The sequence below is a fragment of the Squalius cephalus genome (assembly GCF_949319135.1).
Source record: "Squalius cephalus genome assembly, chromosome: 19".
Taxonomy (NCBI): Eukaryota; Metazoa; Chordata; class Actinopteri; order Cypriniformes; family Leuciscidae; genus Squalius; species Squalius cephalus.
The window spans coordinates 10,286,465-10,297,231 of NC_137140.1; the positions used below are offsets into that span (position 1 = coordinate 10,286,465).

At 41.0% G+C, this 10,767-nt stretch overlaps 1 protein-coding gene across 1 annotated transcript; it reads right to left on the reverse strand.

Moving 5' to 3' along the window:
• Window positions 1-8,815: 8,815 nt before the first annotated feature.
• Window positions 8,816-10,186, reverse strand: LOC307147423 (protein FAM200B-like; the record flags this gene model as incomplete). Its single annotated transcript, XM_079852156.1, has 1 exon — window positions 8,816-10,186. One exon carries the CDS (start codon window positions 10,184-10,186, stop codon window positions 8,816-8,818), a length of 1,371 nt encoding a protein of 456 aa, XP_079708282.1.
• Between the last annotated feature and the right edge of the window lie 581 nt (window positions 10,187-10,767).

The following is a 10,767-nucleotide window of genomic DNA, read 5'->3' on the forward strand; positions in this document are numbered from 1 at the left end:
AGCTGAACACAAATGGGCCTATTATCTTATAGGCCTATATTGATTTATTATATATTATTTAAATAGTTTAATTAAATAAGAGACAGACCATAACACGAGTCAGATATCTTTTTTATTTTTTTATTTAAACAGTTTGTGTCTGATGCACAATGACATTATCGTAGCAAGTCTTGAATTTGTTAACTCAATGCATGGTACTTAGCAATGCATGTTAAAGAACATTAGCCTGAAGGTTCAGTTCACCCAAAAATGAAAAGTCAGTCATCATTGATTTACCCTTAAATTGAAATTAAAAAGAAGATATTATGAAGAATGCTGGTAACTAAACAGTTGACGGTAGCCTTAAAATACTGCGGCAGTCAATGGCTACTATCAAATATTTGGTAGTAACATTCTTCACAATATCATCTTTTGTGTTCAGCAGAAGAAATAAACTCATTCATGTTTCGATCGAACAACATGAGGGTGAGTAAATGATGACAGAATTTTCATCTTTGGATGAACTATCCCTTTAAAGCTAAGGTTGAAACCAATTAATACTTAACATTAATCAATACATTGACAGAGAGCAGTATTGTTTTTTTTTTTTGTTTTTTTGTCATTAAAAGTACCAGTGTCCAGTGGAGGAATGTCACACAAATTTTCCCATGACATTTGCAAAATGGCTTTGTCTTGCAGAGAAGGTACCTCCAAGATCCATGAAAATCTTCTGAATTACTTTGAAAGTATACTTCAGTTCTTTTGGATAATCCATATTCAGTGCATTCATGAGTCCGAACAAGCGTATAGCCTACTGCTGGTAGATCTGTAATGTCCTCAAGAACAATGGCCTCTTCCAGTATTAGTTGGTCAGAGTTGGTAGTGATGTAACTGCGGCATATTCGGCCACAGTAAGGATTCCGATCTCTACATCTTTGGTGCCGTGGTCTAAAGGATCAGTATCCTGGGAGAATAATTCATGAGATAGGGGTATTAATTGAAGTGTAAATTTAAAAATAATAACAACAACAACATTATTATTATTGAAGTTTTTGTGCAAATAACCTGAATACATGTAAAACATAAATAGATTAAAAAATGACCAAGAAATGAAAATGAAAATGGTAATTTACCAGACGCATCCTGAGTAAACTTGTAGAGTTTTCATGCTGGAAAAGTGGCAATCCCTCAAAATCTGTTGTTTTCTGACATGTGGTAATGTCACTCACCTGAAAAGAAAGGAAAAAAAATATATATATATTTTTTTTTATCTGCAGATGCACTATGACCTTAACTCTTAATAATTTAACATAGGGATCTCTACTGCTTTGGGAGTTAAATGTATACAGCACACCCAAAAATGATAATTCTGTCATCTTTTACTCTTCCACATGTAATTCCAAATCCATATGACTTGGTCCATAACAAAGATTTTTTTAAAGAATGTACAGATTGCTCTTTTACATACAGTGGAATCAAAAAAGATATAAAATCATAAAATGTGTCAACAAAACATGCACAGTTTCCCAATTGACAACTGAATGAAAAACAGACTGATGTCATAATTAAGTTTATGATATTGATAACTGATATTATAAAGTTATTTACTGACTATTTTCCTCTCTACCTGTATATGTGTTCATTCAAAGTAGATTCTCATGGTCGACGTTACAGATACACGAAAAACTCCATGGAGATCTGTAAAAAACGAGTCAATTGGAATCACCACAAAGTTTTACTACTATAAGTATTCCTAAAATGTTCTAAAGAAATAATAATTAATAATAATCTTTAGAAATAATAATTAAAATAATAATTAATATTGACAGTTGCTATTAAATGGTTTACCTCATCCTTTAGAATATGTGCAGGTGGCAGGCCATCTCTCTCTGAACTCCTCAACTAGTGTAAAGACATAATGAGCAAACATCTCATTTGATATGACAAAACATACAGTTGATTATAAAAATTATAAATACCAGACATTTTCAAGTCCCTAAAGGCCAAATCAAGTCTTAGTTTGTACCTTTTTTTAACAATATTTCTTTCAGCTAACCTAGTAATTGTAATTAACAGTGTTTTAAACTTTCAAAATGGATTTCTACTTCAAAAATGTCTAATAGCACATCAATTATTACTTAAATCATTAATGAATTAATTTAAAATAAAAATTGTATTCACAATAAAAAAATATTATTTTTAAAATACATAACATTATGCCATTTGGAATGCAGGGAGAGTCACCACGAGAAAAAATAAATAAACGTGCTGTGTATTTTGAGCTATTTGAGCTGCCGTAGTTTGCTGTAGTTCTAGGCAGTGATTGGTAATGTAGTCTTCCAGAGAGCGCCAGCGGTAACAAACCCCTTGTATAAACAAGCGATACAGTAAACAACACAAAGAGCAATATTCCCGTCAGTGTGTCGTTAATACATACCAGTGACTCTTTAGAAACGCTGGATTGAATAGGCAGGATAACATCAGCATTGGCAAAAGCACCCAAAAGTGTGCGAAATCGGCAGTAGGCCTACTGGTGAATTACATCAGGCCATTTGGGAAGAGCACAATACATCATATATGACAAATAACATACAGTCGATTATAAAAATGATTAATACATACCAGTGATTCTGCAGAAACGCTGAATTGAAGGCAGCACTCCGACCGCTACCGACTTCTCACCCACCTATGCTTCTCACCAGCTGCAGACTGAGTCCATCTCATAGACTGTGGTCCATCTCTGCTGAGTCCTAACCGCCGAGTAGCTGAAGTCTCAAACTGCACATGCGTTCAGGGTTCAAACTGCGCACACACTAACAAAAAACGCGGACTTCAATGAAAACTAAAACGATTTAGTTTGAACAACAAAACATTGTACGTTTTCATCATGATTTAAGTAACGAATTTGTTGAATCAACTTAGTATGATGCATGAACACTTCCAATAAAAATATCGCAGTTCATTTGACTGTTTTATGTTTATTTGGAGAACTTTCAGTAAGTTGGCTTTTTTACAGTGAATGTATGATTTTTTTAACTATTTATTTGTATGATACAGCTGCAAATAGTAACACGAGTTACTATCTTGAGGCCACGAGATTCTATCTTGAGGCCACGAAATAGTATCTTGAGGCCACGAGTTACTATCTTGAGGCCACGAGTTTTTTGTAATTTTTTTACCAATGTAAAAACATTTTTCCAGATTTAAGTCAATCTGTTTAGGAGAAACCAAACATGCTTTTAGTACAACATTTACAGGACATTTCACTTTGAAATTGTTGCTAAACGCGCAAGAAACGACATCATTTTGCAGAAATGTCGCCACATGCACGTTTTCCCACTGAGCCTGGGTTGCTATTCTCTCTGTTTTATTTTATATTTAAAATGGGTCCTATTATGCTTTTTTACATTTTCAAATTTCTTTAGTGTGTAATGTTGCTGTTTGAGCATGAAAAAGGTCTGCAAAGTTAAAAAGCACAAAGTCCACTCCAAAGGCAGTTATGCTGAGTTCACGCCATGTCGTAATTACCATAAATAAAGCTCTGTATGCTTTCGAATCGCTCTCGCTGTACTTTGATGTCATACACAGATCGGTCTGCACAGCGCCGCTTCAAGTCGAACACACTTTAAATCTGCAGTGGTCAGGTGATACAAGTCAATAGCTCTCAGAAAATTCTAAACTCTCTGAAATGGCTAGATTGTAGTCTTGAGTTTTCTTCTGTGAACGTACGTTACAACATTACTCATAATTCCGACCTAAGGCATATGCAAAATAAAGGGTCAAGACCTGGTCGAGTTGCTTCGGTAGTGCGTTGAAATGGTTTGGTAAGGAGTGCGACATTTCCAAAACACACTCAAAGCGGTTGACCAATCAAAACACACAGGTCCAACCAACCAATCAGAGCACATTGTGCTTTTCGGAAAAAGGGGCTTCATAGAGACCAGACCTAAACAGAGCATTACTAAGAGACTGGGAAGTGAGGTGATGCAGCAATTTAAAACTTGAAAAATGTTTGTAAAGCATGAAAAGCTATTCTAGTAAAGCCCCAAAACAAAATCAAGACCTTGTAAAGGGGCATAATATGTCCCCTTTAATATCCCACTTGTCTTCCCACAATTCATCACGCTTGTCTCTTTCCTTCCTGAATTGTTAAGGGGCCACCTCTCTCTCCCTCTGTCTTTGATGATTTTGTGCATCCCTCATTTGTTCCTGCACTAAACATCTGGACATCTTGGGAATTGTACCAACAGCAAAATTCTGAGTGTTTCTAAAAAGTGGGCGGATGAGAGAGAGTGCTGGGACATGCAAGAAGCACTGACCCCTGACCTATGCACTCTTTGGTCATCTGCTTCTCCACTGACCCCTCATTTGTTTCATTTCACACTGCTGGGCACCGCAAGCGTGTGTGTGTCCAGAGCTCCATGCGGCCTAATTACCAGGCATCGATTAGCCTGATCGCTTGTGTGTGAGTGTCTGTGCTCAGCATGAGAGTTCAATGAAGCCTGTGGAAGCCAGATCCTCTGCGTGTTAGGACAGAGAGAGTGAAAATCAGTGTTTTCATGTGAATAGTTGAGTGGATGCGTGTGTGGATGGAAACGCACACTCCACTGACATGCCAAATATCATCTCAACAACTCTTCAACTGAAGTGGCAAAGGTCAGCTGTGTTTTTTTCCCCCACTGGGGCAGATTCACACATGACCTTTACTCGTGTCTGGCTGATTGTTAGGAGTTGTGTTTTTCTTCATCCTTTTCTCTTGCATTTATCAAAGTCACCACAGTACTGTCACCCTCTTCTTCTGTTAAAGATAGTTACGTTTCATTCATTAAGTCTTCTCTTAGTGTTGATGTACACTGATACCACTCACGGCTCACTCTTTACTCCCCAAACAGATCATCATGCTGTCAGCACCACCTTAAAAGTGCTTTCCTCTGGGACTAGTCTTGCGTTAATTGACAGTTTGTGTGTGCTCTTAAAACTAGATGTTTTTCAATTGTTCCCTGGAAATTTAGGTTCAGCAAAGAACTCTAAAAAGCAACATTAATTCTTTGGAGAAAAGAAAAATTGGTCCCACTTTATACTGTCATATAGCTCATGTACCAACATTTAAATTAATCATGTAATACAATGCTTAACACTGAACACTGAAGTTTGTGTACATACAACCACATACATTTTAACATTGTTAAACATCATGAGAATTTCCTGGTTGTTTAAATGGCGCAGCCCACGGGACTATGTGTAGCAGGGTGACTGAATCCATTAATGAGGATTTCATTCACCTGTGCTTAATTTAAGCCCCCGCCCCTTTCTTGTTTGATATAAGGGATGTGTGTTTGCCACATGGCATGCATCTTGGTCTCGGCCTTGTGACGTCATCCGTGGTTGCCGCAGGCTTGGACTGTAAGCTGGCTTCCTCGTCTGCTGTGTGCTGGCTGCTCACGCCTCACAGGTATGAGTAGCCGTTTTTATATAACAAGAAGAAATTGACCGCGGCTGATTATTTACACTTTGTTTTCGGTGGCATTGATAGCATGTCATTGATAGCATGTGTTCCTGACTGAGCTGCTGATATAGTGCGCGACTGTGAAGCGGTTTGTGCGCCAGGATTATTCTGCGGTATGTACGATTTTAGTCTTGTGTGTTAATAATCTGCTTCTGTTTTTAACATTATCTTTCTGCTCGGCAGGCCCCCCCTGCGTAACTGACGGTCTCTTGGGCTATTCATGAGAATCGAGTATCAATGCTGAACTGTGATCGCGTATAATTGCGACTGCGTCGCTGTTTTGCCTCGACGTTCATCGCAATAGCAACTATTGACTGCTGTGACTCTGTCGCACATTGCTATTGAGTATTGTGTATTCCTCTGACTGTGCGAGCTGGCTGGTTGTCTCCTCTGGCTGCCGTCTATTGAATTCCATTGGTTTGAAGCATCTTGTATGTATGTATGAATGTATGTTTAACTGTGGGTAATGTATGGTTGTATGTTTGATTATTTGTTTTATTTCAATGTCAACTTGTTTTATGTGGTACTGAGTCCTAATTATGTCAAGTGGTTTAGATCTTTGAATTATTTGACTTGTTTTATTCGTTTGGATTGTATTCATGTTTTGTGTGTTTCTTAATTTTGTCTTTGTTGCAGGAGCTGGGGGTTTCTGGAGGGTGAAGGCGATGCTGCCATTTGTGTGGTGTTCACACCTAGTGTTGTGTGTCTTCTGGCATTTAACCCTTCGTGTGTGTGTGTGGGTATTTGTAGTGGATTATTTGGGCGGGTTTGTTTTCCAATTTGGCAGCTGGCCCGGACCTCCAGATCTTTCTGCTCCTGGTTGAGTTTCTATAAATTGAGTTTATTTACTGTGTGTGTATTAGTAGATGCTAATTGATGGTGTTCAGTTATTATAATGCCGATGTGAGTTTTTAATTTTGAAGTTTCTAGCTATTTTATTATTCAACATTGACGAACAAAATAAAACTTTTCTACTTCTATGTATGCGACCTGTGTCCTCTCACCCACCCACTCAAAACGAACCTGTGTGCCCTTAGTGCTATTAGTTCCCCGGTTTTCCGGGGTGGCGTAGTCGATCATATATTGCCATTTCTGTTAAACGTGTGGTAAACCTTTCTCAATTCTCTTACTCTCGCACCACAACACTACATATGCAAGGCAGGGGGCGTCCTCTGGGGGACCGGACCGCTGGGGGCAGGGGACCGCATACCTTTTTCACCCTCCACCTGGAGGTTTGTGACCTGGGTTCTCAAGTGGGGTATGGGGTGGATTAGTGAACGGGTCATGTTGATGCTCTTGGACCCCAGCAAGGGTCCTTCCGCTTAATCCATATCCACTGGCTGCTTCTTTCAGCCGCTTCAGAGACTGATCTAATTGTATGTCGCAGAGCCTGTCCATGGACATCAAGGTCTTTCAGCAGTCTGATGGTGGAAGCCACAAAACCTCTGCATCCCACTTAAACCGGATATACCTTATCTTTCCATCCTCGTTGTTGAGCGTCTGCTGCCAGTTCTATGTAGCACAGTTTCTTGCGCTCATATGCCTCTTCTGTTGAATTCTCCCATGGGACAATGAGCTCTATGATGTAAACAGACTTCAATGAAGGGGACTAGAGTACCAAGTCTGGCCTAAGGGTGGTGGCTGCAATCTCAGGTGGAAAGATTAGTTGCTGGCCAATATCAACTAGCATCTTCCAATCCCGGGCATGGCTAGTTGTCCAGCTTCTGGTTTGGCAGGGGGATGGTTGGGCTTTTTCTGTCCCTCTCAGATGAAGGTTGGGACCGTGATGGAATTGGTTCCTCTCAGGGGCAAGAAGTTGGTGGTATTCTCTTGCTCTCAAGAGCTGCTGCCAGTCTCTTGAGGACCTGGTTGTGCCTCCAGGTGTAGCGGCCTTGTGTGAGGCTGGTCTTGCAACCGGTCAAGATGTGTTTGAGAGTCGCTGGTTGGGTCCTCGTCATACCACTGGTGGAGGTTTTTTGGAGATGGGAGCACATCATACTCTCTGGTGGCTCTTATGATGAAGCTGATGTTGCTTGCCTCCATTTCCCAGAGCTCCCTCCAGCTGAGCTTTCTCCTCTCCAGACCTTCCCACCTCATCCATTGTCCCTGCTTGACAAGAGAGACAGCCTTTGCGCTTCTTATCGCCTCCTCCTTACTCCTCGACCACCATTTTCCTCCTTTCTGATGTTGAGGACTTACGCCAAGTTGGCTTACTTGCTGTAAGGCCAAAGCCGCCTCTTTCCAACTGGACATGCCCTACAATGTCGCTGTGCCTCAGGGCTGACGTAGCTTGCTGCACCGCATCAGATGGTGTCCATTTCCATCCAGTTAACAAGGGTAACAGCATTGCTGATGATCTGGTCTCTGGAGTCTTTCAAAGTCATCTGGAGTCTTACTTTAGAGCAGGGGTTCTCAACTGGTCCCACCCTGGGACCCACATTTTCCCATGGTCATTAAGTCACGACCCACTTTTTTAGAATTCAACCAACAAAATTTATTTTTCAAAAATAACTGTTGAAAACACTCATATATCATCTTTTTAAAAACATAACCCTACATACATGCATATATTATCCCGTGCAACGTGCATTTCAGAACATATTAATAAGTAACTGGACCCTGACAACCGCATGTACTAAAGTTAATTAAATAAATAAGGCCACATAACAAGATATTTTTACTCTATTCAGAGCAAATTAATAATAAACTAAGGAGGACCATGACAACTGCATGTACAAAAGTGAATAAAATCAATGTCAAAATCACTCAAAATAAATAAGGCCACAAAACAAGATATTTTCACTGCATTATGAGCAAATTAATAAGAAACTAAGGAGGACCATGACAACTGCATGTACAAAATCAAAAAAATCAATGTCAAAATCACTCAAAATAAAGTTTTCACCTAACCAGGTCATTTGTGGAAGTTAATGAGACAATTGGGGATGTGCTTTACTCTTGATAAGAGTTTCAAAGTCTGGGGTGACAGTAGACAGAGCTACTCTCAGATCATGCTCAGTGTCCAACCTGTTTCTCTGCTTTGACTTGAGCTGGACCAAGGTAGAGAAGCCACTTTCACACAAATAGGTTGTGCTGAATGGTAAGATCGTTTTGACTGCTAAAGTGGCGAGGGATGGATACTCAGTCATCACATCGCTGCACCAGAAGTGGGAAAGGCTTACCTCACCAAATCTCTTTTTCAGCGTCAGGTCACATGACAGGTCCACCAGCTGATACTCTTCGTTGCTTGGCAACGTGATGTTTTCCACATTGATACCGAAGCGGTCGCGTATCCAGTCCATGGTTGTTTGTTTCTCTGGGAAGTAGTCGTCAAACCGAGCTTGGAAGTTTAGTGAGATGCGCCCTTAAAGTTTGTTTCAAGTTATTTATGGCCGCACTGTCCAGCTGCTGTGCTTCATGGCAAGAGTTGGGAAACATGTCTAGTCTGTCTTTGGATAAATGATTTAGCCACAGTGAGATCTTTTTCTTGAACGCAGCAATTTTGTCTGACTGTTCAAATATATTGTGTCCTCTCCCTTGCATCGATACATTTAATGTGTTGAGGTGCTCAAAAATATCAGCAAGATATGCAACTCGTGCGAGCCACATTTCGTTGTCAAACAGTTCTGCATACGGGGAGTTAGTCTCTGAGAGGAATGTGGCGATTTCTGTTTTAAGTTCGTAAAAGCGTGACAACACCTTGCCCCTCGACAGCCAGCGGACTTCTGAGTGATACAGCACCTGCATGTGCTCAGAGCCCAGGTCTTTACACAGATGTGAAAAGCAACAGCTACTTTTTGCACTCCGTTTTATGTGGTTCACCACTTTGATGACATTTGTTAAAGCTTCATCAAGTAAAGGTACCATATTCTTAGCCGCCAGCGCTTCTCGGTGCAAAAAGCAGTGGTTCCATGTCGCGTTAGGTGCCCTCTCCAGAATTCGCTTCACCACACCGGAATGTTTCCCGCTCATAGAGGCAGCTCCATCAGTGGTGATTCCCACACAATATTCCCAACTGAGGCCCAGTGAGCTCAAATACAAGTCCAGGGTTTTAAAAATGTCCTCTGCTTTTGTAGTGGTAGGGAGGTCTCTGCTGCAGAGAAATTGTTCTTGCAAATCACCGTCCCACACATGCCTCACATAAACCAATAAAATGGCATGGTTAGCGATATCTGTCGATTCGTCCAGCTGTAAGGCGTAGTAAGGGCTTGCCTGGATGCGGGCTGTGGTCTGTTGTTTTATGTTACCAGACATGTCTTCAATCCGCCGAGCTATGGTATCATTGGAAAGTGGTATGGTTTTCAGTTTATCCGCCGCTGATTGATCCAGCACCTCTCTTACCATATCAATTGCAGCAGGTAAAATGAGCTCTTCGGCTACTGTGTGGGGTTTCTTGGCCTTTGCAATGCGGTGAGCTACTAGGTAAGATGCCCGAAGAGCTTGTTCTTGTTTGGAGCAAGACGCTGTCAGACACTTTTGTGATGCCCTCAGCTCCTGGAGACGTCTTTGAAAAAACTCCACCGGCTTGTCTTTCGATGCGGGATGTTTGGTTTCTAAATGGCGCTTCAGTTTGGACGGTTTCATGCTCTCATTGGCAAGCACTTCACTACAAAGCACACACTGGGGTTTCTGTCCCTTTTTATCCTCAATGTACGAAAATCCATTTTTTAAATAGTCTGGGTCATATTTGCACTTCGCCATCTCGAATCTGAATGTCAAAACAACGTAAATCATAGGATGGTTACCATGGCGATGGTTACCATGGCTACCATAGTAAACTACCGCACATCTCTGACGAATGCCTGTCAAAATAAACCTTTTTTCAAAATAAAAGACCAATCAAACATGAGACGCACATTAAATTTATTTTATTTTTTTTTGACCAGCTTACCGAGACCCACCCAAAACAGGTCTGCGACCCACTTTTGGGTCACGACCCATCAGTTGAGAATCACTGCTTTAGAGCACTTGTACTCTTTGGTGAGGGTTGTGATAGGCAGTTCAGGGACCCCTTTGCCGTAGAGGCTGATGTTAGTCAGACAGCGTGGGACACCGAGCCATTTCTTCATGTATGAAGTCATGGTTCGCTCCGTCTTCTCCACAGTTGTTATTGGGAGCTTGTAGATAGCGAGTGGCCACATTACCCAAGGGAGAAGTCCAAATTGCAGGCACCAGAGCTTGAGCTTCCCTGGCAGTAGGGTCCTGTTGATGTTTTCCAGACTGTTGGTGATGTACTGCCTTACTTGCTGCACTTGGTCTTTGTCCCTGAGGCTTGCGTTGTG